The 27,103-nt window shown below is 36.2% G+C and overlaps 2 protein-coding genes across 3 annotated transcripts; one reads left to right on the forward strand and one right to left on the reverse strand.

Moving 5' to 3' along the window:
• Positions 1-11,190: 11,190 nt before the first annotated feature.
• On the reverse strand, positions 11,191-25,789 carry nucks1b (nuclear casein kinase and cyclin-dependent kinase substrate 1b). Of its 2 annotated transcripts, XR_001640193.1 has the most exons (9): positions 25,561-25,789; positions 23,986-24,035; positions 23,758-23,812; positions 23,444-23,472; positions 23,173-23,304; positions 22,035-22,205; positions 21,781-21,918; positions 20,294-21,634; positions 11,191-11,201 (listed from the first exon to the last, which is right to left on the reverse strand). XR_001640193.1 is itself a non-coding variant. In XM_016554010.1 (8 exons), exons 1-8 carry the CDS (start codon positions 25,575-25,577, stop codon positions 21,336-21,338), a joined length of 891 nt encoding a protein of 296 aa, XP_016409496.1. In that variant the 5' UTR covers positions 25,578-25,789; the 3' UTR covers positions 20,249-21,335. The 2 variants fall into 2 exon arrangements, 1 of the variants encoding a protein (XP_016409496.1); XM_016554010.1 differs by lacking the exon at positions 11,191-11,201 and having other exon boundaries at positions 20,249-21,634.
• On the forward strand, positions 12,085-18,511 carry LOC107741314 (major facilitator superfamily domain-containing protein 4B-like). Its single transcript, XM_016554009.1, has 10 exons — positions 12,085-12,314; positions 13,593-13,791; positions 14,310-14,543; positions 14,621-14,774; positions 15,270-15,400; positions 15,493-15,666; positions 15,869-16,016; positions 18,004-18,074; positions 18,154-18,271; positions 18,384-18,511. Exons 1-10 carry the CDS (start codon positions 12,085-12,087, stop codon positions 18,509-18,511), a joined length of 1,587 nt encoding a protein of 528 aa, XP_016409495.1.
• Positions 25,790-27,103: the final 1,314 nt, after the last annotated feature.

Here is a 27,103-nt window from a genome sequence, read left to right on the forward strand (position 1 = left end):
CAGCAAAACAGTGTGTTTAGAGGCTCTTACGATCTCTCTGATTGGCTGTTAACTCTGACTCGCTACCAAATCACTATAGAAGTCACATCCCATGAAAGCTAATTAGACAAAAACATTACACTGCTCGGTCAAATGGAAGTTGTTAATGTAACATAAAGCACACTCATTGTTTGTGTATGTATTAAAAAGACATAATGAAGGACGCTAAAAACATTAAACATATTAAACAAATGAGTAGCTCACCAGACTGAGGATGAGGAAATGGGCAACCAACTGCATATGATGTGAGAAAAATGGGACCGAGAGAGCCTGAAAAATCAAATTGTTTTAAATTTGGTCACAATGTTTCTGTGACATGAAAGAATACAAGAAATTCAAAACATTTTTAAATGGCACAATGAAATATGAAACAAGGGTGAGAACGGGCCCCATCTTTAACCAAGTATCTTTCTTACTTTCTTCAATGAGTCCTTGTGCTTCAGTTTTGGCTCTGAGCCATTGCCTCTTAGATGAAGAGCATGCAGAGGGAAGGGGAGAGCTACTGTATGTGTCCCCCACTTCTCAACACTACAACTGCTATTTGAGTTACACAGAGACCGGATGTTGCACTCTTCATACTCTGGAAAGGAGCACCAGAAACCGTATTTAGGTGAATTATCTCATCTGAAAACAAATGTGTTTATCAGCGTTCCGACAGAGGGTTCAACACCTGTTTAAGGGCACAACATTTAAGTCTAGGGGTGGGACGTAAAAGCAAGACTGATCGGGTGGCATTTCATGAGGAGGGAGGCAGATTCTCCATCGTTCTCCCAACTGTTGAGAACGAGGCATAGCGAACTACACATTTTAATGACATCAAAATTTTAATTGCAACAAAACTATATATATATACATGTGTGTATACATACATATATATTTTTTTTTATTGAGAAATTTCTAAAAATTTATTCTTACCAAATATGATGTTTTCTTCCATAGTCTTTTCCATTCTGGTGCCCCTTAAGGTGGGTAGAGGAACACAGAGCAGCGAGGGGCTCTGTGCAGGTACTCTGCCTCTCTGAGGTGAATTCATTCTGTTTTTTCTCTCTTTCTTCAAACTAGAATCTCTGAAGCGTCTCGTTTTACAGAAATCCAGCATATCTTCGCTGAGAAACTGGTGGAAAAGCAGACGAAAAAATGGATATCACAAAGAATTCAGTAGTACATCTTCACAACTCTTCTCCTCTCAGTGCCGCTTTTCACAGAAACCTGGCAGACCCCTGTCAAGAAACTAAAGGGAAAGAGGGCAAAAAAAATTTAGATTACATAAGAATTCAGTAGTACATCTTCAGAACACCTTTCCCTCTGTCAGGGAAAAGCAGAAGTGAGAGGGGAGGAGTGGAGGAATGGGAAGGCTGTCTCCATTCTCCTCTGCATCCCTCTGCCTTATTCTCACAGCTCTCCCTGCAACACACACACACTGCACAGCCCCCACCTCTCCCCCCTTCTTCTGCTCTGTCAAATAGACACACAAGCTTAGTTCATTACTATTCACTGGGTCCTTCTAAGACGCTCAACACTACCCTACTAAGAGAGGTAGCGAGTGAGGGGAAAACAGGCTTGTTGCATCTAATGTGAAGTGGATTGTCTCATGCTTCGTCCATTCCGAAATATCAAAAGCCTTCCACCTCCCCTTGTTCAAAAACTGTGACGCAATAAGCAGCAATGTAATATATTCCTTTGTCTGTCCTTTTTGTTGCTCATGATACACGATACGGGTATGTGCTAAATATGGGAATGTCTCGAGTCTTATCTCAAAGTTCTCTCCAACCATCTTAAAACGCTGTCTTATCCCATTCACCGAATCCCTCTTGTGTTACCCCCGATCTTTGTTTTTCTCCCATTTTCCCTCTACTAGCATTTGCTGGGAGTGATCTGTCTCGCTTGGCTAGAGAGCTGGCAGCAGGGCTGAGGTGAGGAGAGAGAGCGAGTACACTGAGGTTAGCCATGTGAGTCCTCCAGCACTCTCAACTTCACCAGCCGCTTCCCCCGAGGAGCCGCGTGCCTCTGGGCTCTGCACTCGGTTCGATCAAGTTCAACAACTTTTTTTGATGTGAAGCTCTGAGTTTTGATGACATTTGAAAGATCGAGTGTAATGCATGGAAAAAACTACTTGACAAATTTGACAGTGTCACTGAATGCCTGTTTTGTCAGCTTGTGATTTCTGTGTGTCGATGCAGAAAAAAGTGGACATTTTTGTTTGCAAATTCTTGGAGGTAATTCTTTGTTCGTGTGTGCCAAATTCCTGCAAGGACGGCACTCTTGCAAGTTACCTTTCCTGCATTTTTTGCCCTCTCTTGCCGTCCTGCCTCACGTTGTTGACTGAGGAGTGAAATGAGAGAAGAAATCCTGTTACACATGATCTGGTCCGTTAGGCTTGGTTGGTGGCGCCTTTCTGCTGTAGTTTTGTATTTGGTTACTTGTCATTTTTGGTCTATGTTAAGTCTCTTACAATAAACTAATTGTAAGATCTCTGGACAGAAATGACTTGCTTGCCTGGGGTTGAATGACCTTTCAAACTTGCATGCATTGGTATGAGCGGCCTAATTTAGGTTACCACTAAAAAAGTCGGCATGAATTGGAAATTCAACTTATGTGTTTTCTTAAACATATCTTTATTAACTTTTCCAAAACGTTTACAAGTAAACAAGGAACACTTATGATCAAACCTTCTTCCCCATCCCCACAACCACAAAGCCTTGGCAGGCAAAATAAATAAAATAAAATAAATAAATAAATACAATCCTGATTGTTATATTTATATTACATATCTTCACACATCTAGTGCCTCATCAATATCTCCTTCTTTAACAAAGTTCAAAAATGTCTTCCAGATATCATTGAATTCCGAGGATTTTTTCCTTATTACATATGTAAGTTTCTCAAGAGCCAAGCTAGAAATACAATTTTTAAACCATAGTCCAAGGGAAGGGCAATTAGCATTCTTCCAACATAGGGCAATAGAACGTCTGGCTTGTAGTAGACATAAGTCCACTAATTTTCTTTCCTTACTAGATAAAGAACAATTGTCTCCATAAATACTTAATACACACAATACAGGGCATAAAGGAATCGGAGAAGAGGTAAACTGAGAAACATACTGAATCACCCCATCCCAAAACTTTTGCACTTCTTCACATTCCCACACAGAATGAAAAAATGTACCTTGTATTTTATTACATTTAAAACATAGGCTTATGTGTTTTCTTAATGATTTTATTGTGAATGATTCATCCATGGGATCTTCTGATTAAATCCACTTCTGCAATCATGACTACAAGCTCAAGAACCAAGAAGAAGTCCTGCCCTTCATTTTTTTTTTTTTTTCAATAATCCATTTCACTTGGTTGTATGTCACAATGTGGAAAAAAATAGATCTGTCGCTTCTTTCGTTACATTGCACTTTAATGTGAATAAATGTCATTAATTACTCAATTTCATGTTTTCTTTTGTGGAACCCAAAAAGTGAATTTTTGTAAAATGTTATGGCCTCTCTCTTTAATACACCTATAATAAAAGCAAATGAGGGGAAAAAAACACCATAAAAGTGGTTCATATGACTTGTGTACTGTCTTCCAAAGGCATAAAAATGATTGTGTGAGGAAAAGATGGAAATTTAAGTCATTAAAGATGTAAATATATTGACACCAAGGATGATAACGCTAAAGATATAGTTACATTTTTTTTTTTTTTTTAAAGAATAGCCAGAAGTCCATACCACAACTATAATGTTAAAAGCACAGAAAAATGATATAGTTGGAATCACTTTGAAAACAATTTTTCTCCAGCCGATGAATGATAAAAACATCGGCAGCCAATCAAAATCCACCAATTTTAAAGAGCTCAAGCATTTAAAGAGGCAGATGACAAAACTGCAGAGCTAATATGGACGCTAATATAGTCATTGTTATAGTTATCGTTCTTGGTGTGAACACTGGCATATAGATGACCTCAAAGCTCAAAGCCACTCGACTTCAGCTGTGTAAGTACAGAAGGATGTGTGATGCTTTGTGCACTTATCTAGTGGGAGTTCATTTCTCTTCTCTCTCCCTCTCTTCTCCCGCTCTCCCTCTTTCTCAGCTGTCAGTCTGGTCAGGTCCAGTCTGTTTGTAGCTCTATTTTAAGCGAGGACACAGCCGGGGGGAGGGGAGGAGGAGCAGGGGAGGATGAAGGCTCCGGGGGCGAGAGGGTGTTGTAATGAAAGACTTATCAGCAGGCCAGAATACCCATCCAAGCAGTCTATGAGATCAAGCAGCATGTAGATTTTCATATCCATCCATTGACACTCACCTCACATATCAAAACCGTCAATAATTAACCAGGCCTGAAGCTATAATTATTCATTATCCATCAGAGGCGCTGGTAATCTGGTCATGGCTTTACGATAGACTCGCTGCTCAAGGTTATTTGGAAATGATGATCATTAAAGTGACCCTGCTTGCATATAAAAAGCGTTATGCAGCATTTCTGGATGCTTTAGATCTGTTACAAAAGGCTTGCTAGATTGTGTATAAGCAAGTGTGGTTTTGTGGGGCATTTGGCAGGAGATGTTCAGTGGGACTGTGTTTTTCATGTGGTCCTAAAAGACAAGGCTCAGAACAAATCGTGGCTGCTGTGGATGCCAAAAACGAGAGGCATCTCGTCAAAATTATGGCCAACTTATCTTCTCTCAGCCAGACGGCTGTGTGTGAGCACAATCTAAACCTCTCAGAAACCTTCAGAGCATCTTCATGTTATTGTAAAAAGTTTGTATACTAAAGCATGACAAAGGGTGCATACTGAAGCATGATATAATGCTAGTAGTTTGTATAATAAAGCATGATACAGGGTGCATACTAAAGTATGATACAATAGTTTGTGTACTAATGCATAGTACAAATAGTTTGTATACTAAAGAATGATAGTGCTGATAATTTTTATACTATTGCATGATAAAGGGTGCATACTGAAGCACGATATAATGCTAATAGTTTGTATACTGAAGTATGATAAAGTGTACATACCGAAGCATGATACAGTGCTGACAGTTTGTATATTAAAGCATTATGATGCTTACTAAAGTATGATGAAATGCTAATAATTTGTATTCTAAAGCATAAACATGATACTTAGTGCATACTAAGGAATGATATAGTGCTTATAGTTTATATGCTAAAGTATAATACAGTGCTAATAGCTTGTATACTAAAGCATGTTACAATGCTAATAGTTTGAATACTAAAGAATTTTATATAGTTTGTATACTAAAGCATGATAAGGGTGCATACTAAAGTATGATACAGTGCTAAAAGTTTATATACTAAAGCATGATACAGGATGCATGCTACAGTATGATGCAATGCTAATAGTTTGTATACTAAAGCATGATGCAGTGCTAATAGTTTATATACTGAAGTATGATACAGTGCTAATAGTTTATATATTAAACATGAGGATGCATACTAAATTATGATGCAATGCTAATAATTTGGATACTAAAGCATAATACAATGCTAATAGTTTATATACTCAAACATGATTCAGGATGCATACAGAATGGATGCATTATCCAGTTACAGTGCTAATAGTTTAAGTTACTAAAGCGGGATACTGAGACAAAAAGGTGCATGCTAAAACATGATAGAGCAATAATAGTGTGCAAAGTAAAAGATGCATTCCTGTTTCAGGACTCCATTCAATCTCAGTCAAATGCACAGAGCAGCAGCACAGTGAAGTCTATAGAGCTCTAATTATGACAGAACAGTCTGCCTGTAATCAACCTGCAAACAGCCCCACCGTAGCCCCATCTCATGCCTCTCATTTATCTTGTTTGGAGGAGGGGAATTGGGTTTCAGATAAAGCATAGGATATGGTGCTGCTCCTGCCTCAAGGCGGTAGGATAGATAGTCTACCTTGGTGTGTCAAGGAGGAATATATTGATTTGTTGTGGTTGAGGTCTGTGCGATGGATGTTGGAAAATCTCGTTTCGATTTTATTGCCTTTAAAGCCTTGGGAAGGCTTTTTTGTGCCTTGTATTGTACACTGGAGAGCGTTTGGTGAAGATAACGTCTGTTCAGAGTAATATTTCACCAATAGGCATTAGTTCTGGTTTTCTTGATTATTTTTCTTTCATTATCTGATGAAATGACTCTGAAACAGCACTGTAGCTCATGCGATATTGCTTAATCTTCTCCTCAGATTTGGATGTTTCATTCTTCATGTTGGTTTTTGGTCGGAGTGGAGCACAGATAATATCAAGGTCATGCCAACGAGCATGAGATCCCCTTTGAGTGTTTAGTAATGTCAGCCTGTCCTTTGGAAATCCCCCAGACTGGGAAAATGTCAGGTCCATGCTACCCCTGCTGTAACTATACAGCTTTAATTACAAACTTGCAGAGTATTTCTGTGTATGTGACTATGTGTGTGTGTGTGAGAGAGAGATGGAAGATATTTAAAGATTCACTGCGTGAGACAATAAAAATTCACTGTGGAAGAGTCGAACAATTATTCTGTATACAGATTTCTAATTATCCGCAGTTTACGTGAGTGTACACACTAGTGCATTTGCTGGGAGTGAAAGTGTTGCTAAATGTCAGGCAGGGGAGGAGGGTCATGCCAGCTGCACAACAGTGACGTGGCACCCATACCAAATATCATCAGACATGGGCGACATTTTACTCTTGAGTCAGGGGGTGGCATGGAAAAAAATACAAAATGTATATATATATATATATATATATATATATATATATATATATATGAAATAAATAAATAAAAGCAAATTTTTTTTTCTGATGTAAGCATCAAAACAATGTCTTACCGTATTGCAACGCATCAAAGCAGTCAATCCACAGTCAAGAATAACTTTTACCAAAGGCGAGACACGTGAGGAAAAAATAAACCATCAGTTGTGGGACTATATTCTGTCATAAATCGCACACCATTCATTGCTGAACTTTCTACCGTCCGTTACTGGAAATTAAATTAAATTACTGGTATAATCTCAATTAAGTTTACACACGCTTTTGGTCCGTAAATTAGATCTCGCTCGCGACGCGCGCTGTCTGTGGAGGTTTGGCCAGGACCGGTTCCAGAATTAAATCAACATATTTTATGTTCCGTCCATTGCCGATCACTGCTATTTCGAGAGTGAATCCCAAATAAATATGCAGATGTCATTCCCGAAACTTTGCAGGGTGTAGCCTATGTAAAAACGAAAGTTTCATACAAATTCTGAATGGATTATACCCTAGAAAGTGTACTAAAAACTAAAAAGCGTCACTCATCTTCGTTTATCGCGATCTTACAAAGTTCTGTTATAATCAATGAAGCTCTCTAAACTGCACAACGAATCTCTTATTTACATCGCGTCTGCACTTAGTCGTGAGATGATTCACGAGCGTGCAAAACTGCACTTAAAAACTGTATAATATTTTTATGATTATTATATTATTAAGTATATTTCTTCTGTATTTTCTGTTTTCTATTTTCTGATTTTAAGTTAAAGGATTTAAAAAAAATTTAAATACATTTATGAATTTGACAACTGTAATATAAAAATAAATATATTAATTAAATATGTGGAATATATTTAATGAAATATTTGCAATAGTTGTGAGTAATTTAATAATAAAATGGCCCCTCAAGGTACAGTTACTATATAAAATCATTTCTTACCGTTTCACACAACTTCATTGATTAGATGTCACTATATTATGACATCTAGTGGAGACAAGAAGTAATAACAGTTATTTTCACCAATAATTATTTGTGATTCGGGATCCCATACAAGATGAACAAGGGCAAAGAAAACACACGTTTGTGCATCATATATTACAGGTTTCCCATTCTCATCTCAATTTGCAAAATGTTAACATCTCATGACCTTTTGCATTTCACATATCATCCTGTCATTAAAATGCAACAGTGGTTAACCGATGCTCATAGCCAATGCTCTTGCATATTCACGTCATATATTTGTCTAAATAGTCATGGCCATATGTGGTATTGAATGAATGCCTGAAAAATAATTAACCTGAATGTTGCATACTGACTGGCTGTATTGGACAGTGTTGCATTGACCAAATAAGAGAAACACGAAAATCAGTTACATCTACTTTCGCTCAAGGGATATTGGAACATTAGTTACTCCATCATTTGTTGATAAATACAAAAGAATAGCTCCTTTAGGAATTGTTTTAAACTATTTTCCACCACTAAATGTGGATAAATGAATTACCCGTTGTGTTTTTTAGTACATCACTTGATGCCAAAACTGCAAGGCAAATGCAGTAGGCTATGCGGTATCTGATTACAACAGGGCGTTGCATTAATACTAATTATGGATTTGACAAATTGCAGCCTCTGTTGGACAATCATTTTGCAATCAATTTTATTTGGTCACTGATGCTTCAGAGCTGCATCATGCTGATGAGACAAATGAGGCCTCCTACTTCTATGCTGCCATATGACTGAGGCCGAATACTGAGTGATATAAATGTAACTACTTATCCTCAGAGCTCCATAATCACAAAGTACATCCTGCAATTCACAGAATGATAGCTATGTTGAAAATTAACATCCTCATTCAGAATGTCAGACGTATTTGAGGTCTTAGTCTGCAATTACTCCAATAAGTCACTTTGGCCTAGCTTTGGGAAGTGAGAAAGTGTTTAAATGTGTTAATCAATGTCCATTATAAAAACACACACCTGTCATCAGCTTCCTCTCCTCTAAGATCTTAGACGGTCATTTTATACGCTCCCTAAATCAGATCTCTCTCTGTTTGGTTTCATAGCATTACTGGCTATTGTATTCTAATCAGACTTTATAAAGAAGAAATCAGCATGCATATGAGCGTGAGCTCAATTGAAATGTTTGAAAATAGCTGCATCAGTGGATCCTGGTTCGGCTGTTGACAGTCACTGAAAGGTTTTTGTTGCTAGGAGAAATATGCACGTCTGTTCCTGCAAACTCCCAAATGGGTCCCCAAAAGGCAACCAGGATATGCAGATTTGAGAACACTTTGTATTGTAGTGCTGTTGCTTGATTTGGTGCAGAACATATGGTCCTGGACCACAAAACCAGTCATAAGTAGCATGGGTATATTTGTAGCAATAGCCAAAAATGCATTGTATGGGTCAAAATTATCGATTTTTCTTTTATGCCAAAAATCATTAGGATATTAAGTAATGATAGTGTTCCATGAAGATATTTTGTAAATTTCCTACCATAAATCTGTATAAATCTCAATTAAAAAAAATTTACCCTTATGACTGGTTTTGTGGTCCAGGCTCACATATTTCGATTTTTGAATTAAGAACTTAAAGCTTAAAGAACTTTTGCTTTGAAACAATTTATATGTTTCTTCGTAATCTCACTGTACAATATACAATGTATAACAATATAAACTTTACAGAACTCAAGGAAGCTCAACAATATACATCCCAAAAGTTGCAAGTTACAATAAGAGATCAGTAATGAAGCATTACATGCAAGAAAAAATAATCTCTGTTAATATATACAAGAGAAGTTTAAGGTCTTTGAGTTCTTTGAGTTCTTTGAGTTCTTTGAGGTCTTTGAGGTCTTGGCGGTCCTGTAGGTCCATGGAACCTTGGGAGTCCTTGAATGTGTGAATTTTAAAACAAATGTAGTTGTAATTTATATATATATAATCTTGTAGTTTTTTATTGTATTTTTATTGATTTATTTCCACACTTAACTAAATGTGATTAATCTCTAAAAACTTTAGATTAAAATAAAATAAATCATATTTTTTAATATAAAATTTAAATACTGTATCAAAATATAGTATTTAGTTGTGTATGGTAATATATATATATACAGTATATACTGTATATATGTGTGTGTGTGTGTGTATGGTTCTTTAAAGATACATGAAGTAACGGTTCTATTTAGAACCGTAGCATCCTGAAGAACCCTTTTATGCGGAAATGGTTCTTTGTGTTAGAGTTTAGGGTTCTTTATTCTCGCCTTTTTGTTTTTCAAATCTGTTATTGCTGAAGCAGCTCATTACTGATTCTCTGGGGCTCAGTGATCCAACTACACTGACTGTCAACACACTCTCAACAGGTAAATGATTTCATTATCTAATTTAAAAACAAAATTAACTTTAAAATTGTAACTGGTTTTCAAACAAACATGTTCTTTTCTCTTTTTACTTTTTTGGTCACATGTAAGTGTGAGCAGCTCTGTGCAGTTAAGGATACTTCTCTCCTCTTCTCCACTAAGTAAGTAACAGAAATATTGAATTGTTAGAATTTTTTTAATCATTACTTGGGTTTATGCATAAACATACCCAGTCACAAAAAAAACATTAAAGCTATGATGCCTTGACTTTATATCACTTTTTCCTTTTAACATTGTGAAGAGCTGAATACTGTTTATTTTTTCTGCTTTTGGCCTTCATGAACATAATTGTTTTTACACAAACACATGGAAGAGACATACTGTAACTTTAAACTTGATTGTGTATTGCATCCCTCAACCTCATCATCTGCAAAGAGAAAATGCCACTCAATCGCACCAAAATGATGGACTTAAAGGCATCATAAAGGATTGTAAAGATATTTCACTAGAACTCGGTCTTCATCACATCTATTTTCTGTTTCTAGTTTGTTTTACTTCTTTATGTATTTATTCATGCTCATTATCAATTATCATTTATTAATATACTCAGCTAATACCTGTTGTTAAGAGCACTGACATTTTTTGCTACAATTTCCTACGTCAATAAAAAGTACCTAATTGACACAACATGCTGTTGTTGTTTTTGTTTTAATGTAAACCACTAATGGAGGCTACAAGATATTAGATAGAGGGGTAAAAAACCATTTTAATTAATAATATTAATAATGTTAATATTAATGATATAAATATACTAATATTCCTATAGGTTCTATATAGAACTTTCAAAGCATGGTTCTTTATGGAACCTTATTAAAAGGGTTCTATTTAGCACCAAAAATGGTTCTGCTATTGCTAAAGAACCCTTTTCTGGTACTGTTTAGAACCATTTTTCTTACAAAAAGTCATATAGGTTTGAAATGATGTGAGGGTGAATAAATGATGACAGAATTGTCATTATTATTTAATATGATTTCAAAATGTCATATTGAAATATGATTTCTAAATGTGGTTAATATGTTATATTCTATAACATACTAACATATAAATATTCAATAACACATGGTAATATGTTATAGAAATATAAAGTGTTTTTATGTCATGAATTTTAAAACAAATCGTTATTTAATAATTAAAAAAAACAATACAATGAATTTAATATTTGCTTTATATTCTGCAGAATAAATAAAGTCATGCAGATTTGAAACTAAATGAGGGTGAGTAAATGATGAGAGAATTTACATTATTGCTTTAAAGGGACACATATAAACATACAGGTCTTCACCAGGACCTTATAAGCATAGGTTTTGATGTTTCAAACAAAGCCTTAGGATGGGTTCATAAGCCATTGTTTAACAAGTACTATATATAAGTAACACTTTGTAAATTTACAAAGCTAATGATTGTCCCGTTGGCTCTCTGGATTATTTTGTAGAATAAACATGAATCAATGACTTAAGCCTTGAAACATTGCATTGATACCGAGTTGAAGAGCCAGCATTTATAACCAACCTTTTGAAATCTTCTTTTAGGAATTTTTTCCTCGTAGGTGTTGAGATCATGCAGACATAATGTCCCATAAAACATGCTGATGTGATATAAGTGGTCCAGTTATGTTCAGATTATCACATTCTGATCCACGACTCTCATTGAGAATCAAAATCATTGACATTTCAGCTGAAAATCATTGACAGTTTCGAAGAGCTCTGTTGAGAGATGATTTCTAGACATTAACTTCAGAAGCATTGCACAAAGGTTCATGAAACGGGAGGAATTAAGGAATATAAAAGCGGGAAATGATCATCTATTCTGTGATCTGTCACCTAAGCAAATGATCTGAAACCCACTGAAAGAAACTTCTAGACACCAGGACTCAAAGAACTACAGCTGTGATTGGAATTGGTTGGAGATTTTCACGCTATGTTAATTGAAGAGCGTATATTAACACTTTTCAGAAGGAACTGTCAATATACACTGACATACTGGAGTGTGTTCTTCAGCTTTGGACTGAGCATAGCCTTTCTGGGGCCTACGATCCTAGATCTGAAATGCCAGACTGGCTCCACGTTACAGGAGATCACCTGGGTGTTCTTCTCCCAGCAGCTCTGCCTGCTCATAGGCAGCTCGACTGGAGGAGTTTTCACAAAAACGTGAGTCTCTGCTGGAAAAGAGTCCACTAAAGATGGACATCTGCATCAAGATAAACTCTCCATTGCTTTAATGCTCCATTGTTTGGGAAACACACTGTGTGGCTTAGATTCAGTTTAGATGTTAGACACAGTAAAAGGCTTTCAGTCGATTACACTCCTGCCTGGGGAGTTTATGCACTTCTTAGTCCCTCTTTTCCTTTTTTTCAAGTGTTTGCTCCTTGCCTTGTGAATCTCAGATGTTTGGTTAAATGTGGTTAACACAGATTTATTGCCATGTTTCATGTCAGCTTTCAGCCTGAAACTTCTTGACATCCTCAACAGATGTGATTTGAACACAGTCCAATAAAATATGCTTTCACTGTAATCATATCTCTCAAACAAACAGAAAATTGTGACCCTTGAGCTGTGATTTATCATAAGGTGAAGCTAACACCTACATGTGTTTATTTGTATAATGTTATAAAAAAAAAATTATTTCAAAAATCCTTTAAAAAACTAAAGTTATACACATTTATATATGTTTTTTGAAATCACATTAAAACTATTTGAAAATAATCATATTAAATGTTTGTTATAGTTTTATGCATACTGTATTTTACGGACACTTGCAGTACCCACAGGATAGAAAATCATCACTTGGTGTGAAAAATGTAATTTTAATTGTATTTTTTCTTCATTCATAAAAATACAATTATTATTATTATCATTGTTATTATTATTATTATAAACAAATAAAAATAAAATACAAAAATAAAAATGACTAAATAAAAACAGTATAAATCACTCCCATCACTTTTGTAATATTTCACTGTAAAATAAAAGATTATTTAAGAAAAATATTTTAATTATTTTATTTTACATTATTGTAAAATTACAATGATAATATTTATGGCTGTCTTAATATCTTCATTTTCAAATGTTAAACCTTCAGACTTTTATTTGGATGGGAAAAAAGCAGGGAGACCTTAAAGCTGCTCTTTTATATGTAAGAACACAGTGCTGCGCTTCGCTCTGAAACATGCAACGCATATCTTTATTTTGATTAATCGTGCAGCATTACTTCTGACTAGCTGTCAGACACATGAAAGCACATAAATAAGATACAATTTAAGACTCTCCATGAAGTGCAGATGAACATCATGTTGTGGTATATCAAGTGGTGTGCTCAGTGCTCACTAAGCTTTCTTGATACCGATATTAAACATGAAACAAAACATGTTTGAAATAAACATGTTAGAGATAATTAACAGATCCAAGCTGTTTTCCTTGTGTTCTCAGGTTGTTCAGGGCCCTCATCGCTCTCTTCTTCTCCTCCCTCATCATCTCTGTGGTTTTTGCTATCATCCCACTTTGCTATAATGTGCTGTTGCTGGCGGTTGCTATGGCAGTGTCAGGCCTGGCGATGGGCATCATCGACACTATTGCAAACATCCAACTGGTGTCCATTTATAAGAAAGACTCTGCTATCTTTCTACAGGTGAGGAAAGACATTTGTCTTCATATATCTCACTCAGGAGAGGTGCTAGTCCATACATACATTTACAGGGTTTATTTCAACTAGTTGTATTGGTATGAAAGGGTGTTTGTTTTATTTTACTTATTTGTTGGTCAGTGATGGTCCTGCATAGTAGAAAAAGATGTAGCATAATTCAAATGGAATTATTTGAAAAGAAAACAAGAAATGTAAGAAAGTGTCTAAAACCTCACAAGGAGGTGCTCCTGGTCAAATTCTATGTGGTGATGTGGTTAATTGTCCTAGTATAAATGTCACAAAGCAAAAAAATACAAAATACAAAAAATAGTACCATATTTTTACATTTTTTTAATGCAAAATATGCTTTTTTTTCTTTTGGTTTTAGGGAGGGGAATGCAATTTGGATAGGGGCATTATTAAATGCATTATTTATTTAGTTTATAAATAATTTGATTAAATGAACATCTTAAACTGACAGCTCTAAATTGAGTCTCTTGTCTGTGTCTTCACTCTCTTTCCAGGCACTGCACTTCTTCATTGGGCTCGGTGCTCTGGTGAGCCCCCTGATTGCAGACCCTTTCATATCAGAGCACTGCCTGGCCAGTAATAGCACAGCAAATGCCACAGAGATAATTCACCACTTCAGATCCAGCTTCAGGTCACCTGTAATCCACACTGAAAATTCCCCGCACTCAGAGCCGGTGGAGGAGAAGGCCAACGTGGCATACGCCTTCTGGATCATGGCTCTCATAAATGTAAGCTGATGCATAGCCTTGTGTGTGGTGTAGAAAAGGTCTTGGATCTCTGAGATCGCAGTGTTTTTCTCTCCTAGTTGCCTGTGCCGATTGCGGTTTTTGTGTTGATGTACCAAGAGAAGCTGCTCCCCTTCTGCCCAAACAGCACACCACGACTGCTGGACAAAGATGAGCTGGCCATGGAGACTAAAGCACCAGAAGGCACAGAAATGTCTGAACCAGACGATACAGGTACAAGTGAACAGCAGTATTAATTTAACATGTAATTTATTCCTGGGATGGCAAAGCTGCAGTCATTACTCCAGTCTTCAGTGTCACATGATCCATCAGAAATCATTCTAATATGCTGATTTGCTGCTCAAGAAACATTTATTATTATTATAATCAATATTGAAAACAATTTAAATGTTTTTGTGGAAACCATTTTTTCCAGGATTCTTTGATTAATAGAAAGTTTAAAAGAACAGCATTTATTTGAAATAGAATTCTTTTGTAAACAGTAAAAATGTCTTTACTGTCCCTTTTGATCAATTTATTGCATTCCTGATTAATAAAATTATTAATTTATTTCAAAAACATTTCTAGACCCTTTTAAACTTTCAAACAGTAGTGTAGGTGGTTGAAACTAACATTTAAAACCATTTATGCAATCAAACTTCTGACTCAAAACATTGTAGTTATTGAGGTACGGCTTTTTGTTCCCTTTTTTTATTATGGTCCCCTTAGGTTTTCATCATGCAGGACATGGAAACATCTTCAGCTGCTGTATGAATGGAAGCCTGAGTGGGTTACCAGTCACGTTTTTTGGTATCCACATCTTAGGCAGTATGGTGCTGTTCATGACGGAAGGCATTATGGTGAGTGAGCTCAATGAGGCTAATTATTTTTATGAATATTTTTGAGAACTTCAAGTTAATATTCATTCCTGACTATTGAACCTCACTTTTAGGGGGTCTATGCCGGTTTTGTTTACACGTACGCTGTTTCAGCTCCCATGTTGCTGCACTCTAAAATGGCAGCATACCTGAACTGTATCTTCTGGGCAGCCGTCACTGCTGGACGACTGGTGTCCATCCCGCTATCATACCGATTCAGACCTGTGCATCTGCTCGGCGTGAACCTGGTAATCTCTTATGAAACACTGTAATACAGTATAGCTGATTATCGCTGTTTATAGAGTACACATTCACCCAAACTACCTGTAAGTTTTTACCATCATACATGCTCCCCTGTTTGCTATCAGCTATTCAAATACAGCATGTGGCTGTTGAGTATGTAATGAATCAAAGATTTAGGATTGTTGAATGTGAATCCTCTCTCTTAAGGCTGGTGTGATTGTAACGTTGCTGCTGTTACTGATCCTCTACACAAACAGAGTGTTTCTGTTTGTTGGGACGACCTTGCTTGGGCTTTTCATCAGCAGTGTTTTCCCCTGCCTAGTGGCCTACACCGAGGACATCCTAGAGTACCACGGTAAATTACACACAAACATACTTCATGTTTTATATCATGGTGGGGACCTTTAACTTTCTGTTGTTCTTATATTCTATATTCCATAATAATATAATATAATATATTATTATATTCCATAATACTACTACTAATTATTATTTTAATAAAAAGTTTAAAAGAACAGCATTTATTTGAAATAGAATTCTTTTGTAAACAGTAAAAATGTCTTTACTGTCCCTTTTGATCAATTTATTGCATTCCTGATTAATAAAATTATTAATTTATTTCAAAAACATTTCTAGACCCTTTTAAACTTTCAAACAGTAGTGTAGGTGGTTGAAACTAACATTTAAAACCATTTATGCAATCAAACTTCTGACTCAAAACATTGTAGTTATTGAGGTACGGCTTTTTGTTCCCTTTTTTTATTATGGTCCCCTTAGGTTTTCATCATGCAGGACATGGAAACATCTTCAGCTGCTGTATGAATGGAAGCCTGAGTGGGTTACCAGTCACGTTTTTTGGTATCCACATCTTAGGCAGTATGGTGCTGTTCATGACGGAAGGCATTATGGTGAGTGAGCTCAATGAGGCTAATTATTTTTATGAATATTTTTGAGAACTTCAAGTTAATATTCATTCCTGACTATTGAACCTCACTTTTAGGGGGTCTATGCCGGTTTTGTTTACACGTACGCTGTTTCAGCTCCCATGTTGCTGCACTCTAAAATGGCAGCATACCTGAACTGTATCTTCTGGGCAGCCGTCACTGCTGGACGACTGGTGTCCATCCCGCTATCATACCGATTCAGACCTGTGCATCTGCTCGGCGTGAACCTGGTAATCTCTTATGAAACACTGTAATACAGTATAGCTGATTATCGCTGTTTATAGAGTACACATTCACCCAAACTACCTGTAAGTTTTTACCATCATACATGCTCCCCTGTTTGCTATCAGCTATTCAAATACAGCATGTGGCTGTTGAGTATGTAATGAATCAAAGATTTAGGATTGTTGAATGTGAATCCTCTCTCTTAAGGCTGGTGTGATTGTAACGTTGCTGCTGTTACTGATCCTCTACACAAACAGAGTGTTTCTGTTTGTTGGGACGACCTTGCTTGGGCTTTTCATCAGCAGTGTTTTCCCCTGCCTAGTGGCCTACACCGAGGACATCCTAGAGTACCACGGTAAATTACACACAAACATACTTCATGTTTTATATCATGGTGGGGACCTTTAACTTTCTGTTGTTCTTATATTCTATATTCCATAATAATATAATATAATATATTATTATATTCCATAATACTACTACTAATTATTATTTTAATAAATAATTCTTAATTAAATAAATACTACAGACTTGATATTATGAATTGATATTTATATTACAAAGATATTACAGACTTTATATTGCAAATTCTTATTATCTTATATCTTATTTTATATTATGAATTTGTGAATTTCTCAGTTTTTATTATTATAAAAATTCAAACTTGACCCCAAAAGTTTGACAAAACATCAGAGGATGTTCTTAATTGGAAAACAAATTAGATAGATAGATAGATTTTTAGATAGATAGATACATTTTAAATGTTCATAAAAGAATATATATATATATATATATATTGAAAATGTAATTATATTGAATGATTTTAAATACTCCCTTTGACTTTTTAAAATTAAGAATATATAAATATAGACTTATGATTCTCCTGATGGTCCCCACAGTCAGGGCCGGATTAACATAAGGGCTAGGTGGGGCTGAAGCCCCAGGGCCCGCGGATTGAGGGGGCCCGACGTGATTGGCTGTGGAGGAAAGGAAAAGTAGACCTAGAATTGATTGGCCATAGGGAGAACCCAAGCTTTCAGTGTGTCGATTGCTGAAACCCCACCACGCCCCCACATATTAAGCGCTGTTATTAAAGCCAAAGGATACACAGTTATGAGCAAACCAGACCAAACACACACACACACACATAAAACTTTCTCTTTTTTTCTTCAGGATGTGCAACAACAGTCTTAGTGACAACTGCTGGAATGGGTGAGATGACGTTGCAGGTGTTGGTTGGATCAGTAAGTACTTAGGCTCCCGTTTTAACATTTGGGAAAGATTTTCTAAGGAAGTAAATAACCCTGAGCAAATTTCTTCTAGCTAATTCAGAAAAAAGGGACTTACAGTTTTTTGGTGTGTGGTTTGGTCATCGGATGCCTCGGTTTCGTCTTCTTTCTCAGCGTGGTCCTGTGCAACCGCATCCACAGAAATCTCACAGGTAAAAACAACATTACATGGTTATAATTTACTAACTTAACTGGTGATATTAATACTTTTTGAGTAAATTGGACAACAGTATATGACTCTGTCTCGATGTGTTCACCATCCAGGAGCATCTAAAAAAGCAGCCATGGTGGAAGCGCCACCAGCACCTGCTCCACCTGCTTCAGAGAAAGCCGCACCAGAACAGAAAGTTGCTGTAATACAAACTGAATCAATTAAATGTGACTCTGGATGAGACCATTCATGGGTCATAACCTGCTGGAAATACTTAATACAAAAGTAAACAGTCAATGTGCTTTCATTATCATATTTGTGTAAACAAACAACAAAAACTCTAGATAGTGATGAAATATGTTATGTATTTCTGCTATGTTTGGTATTGGTATATATGTATTTTTTGTTTGTTTGATGTTCAGTTTCTCGCAGATAATACTGACTGTTAAATTATGAATACTATTGGAAGAGAAGACTCTAACAAATGTGAAGAAATGTTTCATTACAGGAGGGGAATGAAGTAATTTATGACATAAAATGTATAAAGTTTTGTACTTTACCCAAGACTGAAAATCATTAACACCAAATTAAATACCATATTAAACTCTCAATTAATTATTCACCAACCTGAAGAAATTCCTAGAACTTTCCTAGTCATTCAAAACATTTTTTATCTTGGTTAATCTGGTCGTGGGCTGGAAGGTTCATGAAGTACTGTATTCACATGAAATCAATAAACTCATGATAACTAATGCAAACAGTCATTTGCAATAAATGATTGTTCACCATGTCATCGCCCTGCTGTGCAAGTTTCATGTGTTCTGCCAAAATAAATACAGCATGTGCACCCTATAGACAAATTAGGATTGAGGTCCGATGCTGAATAATTCACTCTCATGTTGATCCAAACTTTTTTACTTTTTTATTCTTTACAAGCCAAAGCTTTTTTTTTGTCCATACAATGAAGGCCACTGAGGTCTAATGTTGTTGTTGCAGTTAAAACATTCAAAACAAACTTTAAAATACCTTTTGTGTACTGCAGAAATACAGAGCCCCACTCATGACATGTGAACAAAAATATATTTATCATCACGATCAGAAATTAATAATTATTGTTTCAGTTAAACTGTGGCCATGAAATAAGAATTTGTTCCGACTTAAACCGTTATCTCATTTTAGTAAATCGTGGCCACGTTGTGCTCATTTCTCCCCTCGTTCTGATTTAGTAGTGTAACAAGGCATGAAGCACAGCTCACACAGAAGTCACTTTCAAACCAAGCAGCTTTCAGATGGTCAATGACATGAATCTGCATGACCAACTTGAATCCATTGCAAAATCTGCATTTGGAAATCTTGAGCTCTCATGTAAAATTACAGATCATATGAACTCCTATTGAAATGACTGGGTTTTGTCCACGGAAATTTACCAAACAATGGTAAATATGACAACCCTTAAGTATTTTATTGTGCACTGCTGAGAAATCTCCTAAAAATGCTAGAGGTCATTGCCACACTTTTATATTTATATAAAAGCAAATTTCAGATCTTTGCATCTTACGTGCACGAAAACAAATAAAACAAGAGTAAAAGAAAAAGTAGTATTTCTCTCAAGCTATTGTTTTGATTGCATGTGTGACTTTTGGCTATATTCAGCTGTCCTGGGATGTAGTGTTGGTTATAAAAGACAGCATGTAGGATACCTTAAGGACTGTACGAACATAAAACAGCCGCACATCAGAGATCAGTCTTCTCTGGTCTTCTTCAAACCTGTAAGAACTCCTGTAAGAAATGTGCTTCAATTACATTCATCCAGCACTTGAAGAAAACCTCTGGCTGACAGTCTTTAATCAGAAAGATGCTAAGTAAAACATTATGAAGTCATTTCCATTACAACTAACAGACGTTTATGCTGTAAAAAAGTGAAGGACAGGTCATCAACTACTAGATTTCTTTAAAGATACATTTTATTTTTTCCGTGTAAAACAAATTTTACAAAAATCAGAACAGCGTAATTAAAACAAACATTTATTTTGGATAAATTATGATATAGACTGAAAGGCTACAGATTAGGATGGAGATACAAGCAATAAAAATAGTCATATGCAGCTGAGAAAGCTATGGATGGTGTGCACTGAATTCAGCTCGTTTTTACCATTCTAATGGCTCAACGGACCACTCATTTAAAAAGGCATCTATAAGCGTCAAATATTCGTAAAAAATGCACACATGAAGCATCACGGAGGTCAATATTAAGGTTTTCACTAGCTCACTTCTGACATCTCATCCTCATCCTGAAGGTTTACATCCGAGCCTGAGACTCCGCCCACCGACGTACTTCGCACCACGTACATGAAAGCATGCCAACCATGAAAGAGGTTCAATACAACCATAGAAAAAGTCATCTTAGTTCGGAAAAAAGCTGATTTACTAGACTGAATCAAGAAATAACTGCACGGAAAGTGGGAGAAAGTAGCATACTACAGCTATGTAAAGTACAGTCGATGTAGCAAGGAAATCACGTGACTGAACTGCAGCCACAACAATCCAGTGCAGTTCATGACGACAAGCGTATATGCTCATTATAAGCCTGTGGTTTCACCAGTCAACGCAGCTGGGATGAGATCATGTACATTAAAAGTCACAAAAAATGGTTTGTTTGGGAATAAACAAGCAGTTTTGTTCTTTTCAAATACATTTGGAAAAATGTTTAAGATGCCCGTAAAGTAAACTACAGAGCCTACAGTATAATCTGTATTTTTCTGGGGCAAATCATCTTCGTGAAGGTCAACTGTAGCAAAACGGTTTCGGCAAAAATGTCGCAAAGCTATAATTGAAACATTGATAAATATTAATATGAAAGACCGCAGTTGGGGACTAGGCCAAACCGTACAGATTTAGGATAGGTCTGATGATACTTTACAGATTTCGTTTTGAGATGTGGTATTTACAAGCTGAGAGACATAACAAACATCCAAAACACCCTTCGAGTATTGTGGGAAATCAATTCAACTGCTCCTCATTAAGAAAAACAGATAACAGACATGTTCACCAGCAGGCGAAAGAGCTCAGTCTTCACCTGATGGAGCTTCCTCCTCAGAAACATCGTCCTTTTCCTCTTTCTCATTCTCCTTCTCCTCCTCCTCCTTTTCTCCGTTGTCATTGTTTTCCTCTCCTTCGGCGCCGCTTTCGTCATCCTGCGTCTTCTTGGGGGCGGGCGACTCCTTTCTGTCTTCCTCTTGCACCTCTTCCTCCTCCTCCTTGTTGCTCTCGATATCTTCATCTTCGGCTTTTGGTGAGGCCTTCTTCACAACTCTCTTCACCTTCGTCTGACGTTTTCCTCTCCTCTTCTTGGGCCCTCGGGTCACTGGAAAAAGATCATTGACGTCATTACTGTAACTGTGACAATTGAAGGCGTCTGGAGGAAGTTCTTAATTAATTAAAGCAGGAAGTGATTAATTATGAAGGTATTACAATTGACTTTTCTGATGGTAGGATTATGGGTGGCTTTACCTGAAGCCCTTATCTTGGGTTTAGGGGATTTCTTGTCTTTGCTTCTCCTGCTCACTTTTGAGTTCTTCCGTTTGGGTCGGCCATAATCGCTGTCATCATCGTCATCCTCAGCCATGAAGTCTTCATCACTGCCTGAATCTTCAATGAGGAGAAGAGGGAAGTATAAATAAAATCAACAAGTACCTCACTGTTGGCTAAAATGTGAATGTCAATGTTATTGAAAGATTTTGTCTCTAACATAATACACCTCATACCTCCAGTGTAAACGTCACTGTCATCTTCCTCCTCCTCTTCCTCTCCCTCCTCATCCTCACTTCCTCCATCCCCAAGGAGAATCTCCCTCTGTTTGGATGCAGCTTTAGTGGCAGCCTGACGCACCTGCCGGCCCTTCTTCCTCACAACCTTACCATCATCATCACTGTCATCTGTGCGTCAAAAGAGCAGATGCATGGTTAATTAACACAAGCTGAAAGTTTGTTAACTATGCATTTGTATGCAAAATGCATAAACAAATCACAAACACAGGCATGAAAATGTTACTGAGGTTTAGTGTGGTTAAGTGAATAAAAGCAAATTAATTAGATTGGCAACATTACAGCTGAGTGCAGACTGACATTGTAAAAAGGAATAAAAGAACAAAATTGCATTTTAACAGCATTAAGAGCGAATGAAGAAAAGCATGAAATTTAAACTATTATTTACAATACATATTACATAGAGATTAACAGATGATGAGGTGGGATGTTTATATTTAACATTATACACTAGTAGTCAAACAAATCTATATTTCCCTTATTTAGGATGTTTACATTTTTACTGATTACTATTTGAATAATTAATTGAGAAAAAACTTTAAGCAATATTTACTTAATTGCCTTACTTAACTGATATAAAATATGAAAAAAAAAAACTTTTATATCAACTTGTTGCCAAAGCAACATTTCTTATTTTCATTTAGTTTAACTTGATGTGCTAAAATAATTAAAACTAAAGCTGAGTAGACATATATATATATATATATATATATATATATACTATAGACATATTAAAAACTAATAAAAATAACAAAAACACTACACAATTACTACAACTTTAACTCAAATTTAAACGAAAACAGAAAACACAAACAAAAACTAATTCAAAATATATTTTTTTAAATACAAAAGTATCTCAATTATTCTCAAATAACACAGACTTGAAGAATACAAGCCATTATTTTCATTTAACTTATATTTTACATAATATATTTATAATTTAATATTAAGCTAAAATATAAGAACATTATAAGGCCAAATGCACAGACAGTAGCTTAAACCATCCATGATGTCAGAAATGACTGAATGACTTTATGTAATGAATGAAGCAGTCCTTCAGTGTTTATATTGGTAATACCTGCAGGCCTTTTCCGTTTAGCTGTTGCCTGTCTCCCCCTGCTGGCCTCTTTAGCATCAAAATCACTGTCACCACCATCATCCTCCTCTTCCTCATCCTCCCCATAGTCATTGTCATCACCACTGAAATCCTCTGGAATATGAGAGAATGTGTCAGAATATTCAATAACTGAATAAAATAGTATTTTTAAATAAAATATTTAAATATCAAATCCTGATATAAAATAATAGTAAAAATTAATAATAATTAAGTAAAATAAAAATTTACTTACTCTTGTGGTCCTTGATTCGAGAATCACCACTACATAAGAAGAGATACAGCACTTATTTTTAAGGGTATATAAAATAATTCAGACAAAATACATGAATTTAAATAAAATAAAACAGTGTAATGAATTTGTATGCCGCTCATAAATAACATTCCAAATGGAGGAGAGCTAAAATAATTACATGCAAATATGACAGTGGTGCTTAAACTGAAATATCACACTTTTACAACAACTATTTATCATTTTTGATTTCATTACTATCTTAGATGCTACATATTTACTGTTTAACAATATTCTAATAATTCAAACAGACTGACCTGCGTTTTACAGAGGTTTTCTCAGGTCGATCCGATTCTTTGCCATATTCCTCATCTGTATGAAGTCATTCAGTTGAATCAGGTTAGAAAGCAGCAAGACTTCAAAGCACATTCAACACTGCATCTACTAAACTATTCATTATCATGGTGTCATTATTTAACATTAGGGCTCATTTTCCATTCGTGTTTTATTTTAAGCACTTTCATGACTTTTCCAAACCTGGTTACCTGCATCGTCAGACTCCTGGAATTGTGCATAGTCGACAACCCTTTTATTCCTGTGCACAAAGAACATGAAAGGAAAAGTAAATGACCCACAAGAGAACAAACATACATGCAGCAGAATATGTTTATAAATCATTTATTATCTATGACCTAAACATTTGTTCACAACAGGGGTCGTCGATCTATATGAATATTTTTATGGCACAATATTAATGCATTTACATGCTTCGATGCAATGTCAATAAACATAAAATAATAATGAATGATGTAATAATTAATGATGTTCTTGTACATTACATTGCAAATGTACTTTTTAATGTGGGATGAACAATAAAACATTTAGCTTTGGCTGACGTTATTTTTTTTATTTATTTGTCAGAGCTCAAACAAAAAATTGGCAGGTTATTGCACCTTTAAAAACAACCTGATTTGAATGCAGCAGAACTTCTCTCTAGGCTAAAAAAAACAAGCTTAATTGTATTGAATCTATAATAAATATTTTAAATGGTGGCGGATTTATTATTATTCAAAAGTTGTATTCATCCTCCATATAGCAACAGAGCTGTCACTCCTTTTATTTAAAGCTGTGCAGCTTGACTGAAGGGGCAGAGGAGACAGGGGTGCCATGTTGAAGTAGGTTAATTGCCATGCCAATAGCAGCAGTGTGAGGAGGGACTTTGTGTTCGCAGAGGGGCATTGAACTACAGGCCCTGCAGGTCAGATTATATCCACTGCCCACAGGACCTCCTCAATCCATAACTTATACCGACGAGACCAACATTCCTTCCCAAGCTCCTAGAGAGCTCGCATATTAAATAAAAACACAGTCGGACAGATGATAAACAACATGTTGCCAGTGTTAACGTCACTTGAGCTCGTTGGTTCATATAAACGCTACGAAAACAACAAGGGCGCATTTAAATATGTTTAACGCGAAAAATAAACACGTTTGTTGATTACCTACTTAGAGGCCTTAATTTCTGATTGAAAACAGACCCAACCTTAAAGTGCATTAATTACAAACACAAGTTTGCAGGAAAAACGGCTCGAGTCGTATGTGTGAAGTAATGGCGCGCATTGCGCTGCTCAAACACACACGCGCTGCTAAACTAACACTAATGCTCATGGGGCTAACTGTGGAAAACACGCGAAACTTCCACCGCAATACCTTAGTAGTACACCACACTTTCGCTAAATGACGAGGTAATCGTAAAGCGAATGTTTTTATTTTCTGGGCGATAATGGCTAGCTGGTTGTTTTTGCATAACATTAATTAGCCACCAGAGTGAACTACTATCCCGCTTTTTTGTCCGCTTGCGGTTAGCATACGTGCGTCTGTGGATGCAGAAACCGATGTAGCCATGTTTCCAATGAAAATAAATCTATACACGTATAAAGAGATGGAAATCTACGTGTTTATGTGTGATTTCAGCTGTTTTGGATTGCAATTTAACCACGCGCAGAAAAACGCTGGTTAGCCACTTAGCATTTAGCAAACATGGAGAGACCCACATACAGATCGCATCATGTGCGAACCTGCTATTGCTGTAGAGCAGGAGACAAACAAAACGCGCTTACCTTGTAGGTCTCGCCATTCTGCACACAGATTAAGAGACTTTTGCTATTCCAAACTGCAGTTTTATTTGAAAACCAATGTGCTGGCTTGCAGTGATAGCTTTTTTGCAGCTGAAATCCAGGTGTCTGCTGCTGCTGGAAAGCGCTTTCTGTAGCACGGAGCTGTGCGAAACTACCCGAATGCAATGCAAACTGCACTAAAGAGGCCCAAATTGTGTGCGATCTAGAGCATCTGTTTGCACAACGCGTTGCGGGCAGCTGAAATCCAGGTGTCTGCTGCTGCTGGAAAGCGCTTTCTGTAGCACGGAGCTGTGCGAAGCTACCCGAATGCAATGCAAACTGCACTAAAGAGGCCCAAATTGTGTGCGATCTAGAGCATCTGTTTGCACAACGCGTTGCGGTCTGTGTGGGTAGAAACTGTTGAAATGTTGAAGTATCCACAGGCCGAATTGACCGGGTTAAGCCTGCTGTCGAATAGTAGCTAACTGATTAGCTACTGCCTGGCCTGCCAGCCAGGATTCTTTTATGAGTAAACGTGGGATGGGAGTCTGAAGAACGCAAGATGCCCGCAAACCAGGATTGGATGACCGCACTCAGCAACAGTCCTTTACAACCAACTCATTCACATAGAAAGATGGTTAATCAATTGATTAGATCATTTTATTTTAACTATTTCCAAATCCAGTTTAGTCAGATAATGTTATTACTATGAGATGGTGAAGCTAGACTCATTCAATCAGTGTAATAAACATATTAAACTTTTAGGGGTGTTTCCAATATCACCAGAGTAAAGGGCATTTATGCACATTAATTCTGATTTAAAGGGGGTTAAGCAAACTGAGATTGCTGAGAAATGTTTTGTATTGCAATTGTTGGAGGCAACAGGTGTGTAATGTTGTTTTATTTCAGAGACATTTGACTTGCTCCTTAGCCATGTTATTAAAACACACATACAGTGTGAACATTGCCTAATTTCTTCCAGATTTTCATGTTTATTAGTTCAGTAATAAATGTTTATAATCTGGGTCAAACACCAGACTAGTTGCACAGTGCTGGAAATAGGTTAAGGATGAGAAGTGCTTGTCAGAGGGGCCAGGGTACAAAAAGCATTTTCTCACAGATAAAAGGAAAGCACTTTAAGCCATTGCCACTGAGACAGTGTGAAAATGCTTCTTCTCACTGGTAGATTCATATTGAACCAATGAAGGTTTAGCACTTTGATGGTATTTGAAAATCTAGCAAAGGATAAGCATGAAATTATTTGGATATTTTGCAGAGAATTAAAATGAAAAATAAAAATGTTTTGATAATTAAAAAAGATTATGATAAAATGTGTCCTATGATGATGTAATTAAAATATAATAAAGTTCTTAAGGGTGTTGAACTTATATTTATTTTTCTTATAATATTTTAATTTTTATTATTCAGTTTATTTTTCCTGGTTATAATTTGTAACAATAAACAGTTATGAATGGGGTTGTTTTTCTGGTCATAAATTAGCTATGACATTCTGTGTGAAATGAAATCAGTTTTGAAGAAGAGTGAA

The sequence above is a fragment of the Sinocyclocheilus rhinocerous genome, unplaced genomic scaffold, assembly GCF_001515625.1.
Source record: "Sinocyclocheilus rhinocerous isolate Xijiao unplaced genomic scaffold, SAMN03320098_v1.1 scaffold1758, whole genome shotgun sequence".
In the NCBI taxonomy this organism is placed as follows: domain Eukaryota; kingdom Metazoa; phylum Chordata; class Actinopteri; order Cypriniformes; family Cyprinidae; genus Sinocyclocheilus; species Sinocyclocheilus rhinocerous.

What these genes read in the sequence shown, in the direction of transcription:
- LOC107741314 (XM_016554009.1), top strand. Translation starts at nt 12,085, where the DNA reads ATGTTAATTGAAGAGCGTATATTAACACTTTTCAGAAGGAACTGTCAA. An exon ending in TCATGACGGAAGGCATTATG is followed by an intron (nt 15,401 to 15,492) that starts GTGAGTGAGCTC and finishes CCTCACTTTTAG; the next exon opens with GGGGTCTATGCCGGTTTTGT. An exon ending in GGACATCCTAGAGTACCACG is followed by an intron (nt 16,017 to 18,003) that starts GTAAATTACACA and finishes TTTTTTCTTCAG; the next exon opens with GATGTGCAACAACAGTCTTA.
- nucks1b (XM_016554010.1), bottom strand. An exon ending in TAAACGGAAAAGGCCTGCAG is followed by an intron (nt 22,206 to 23,172) that starts GTATTACCAATA and finishes TTTGACGCACAG; the next exon opens with ATGACAGTGATGATGATGGT. An exon ending in CAGTGACGTTTACACTGGAG is followed by an intron (nt 21,919 to 22,034) that starts GTATGAGGTGTA and finishes TCCTCATTGAAG; the next exon opens with ATTCAGGCAGTGATGAAGAC.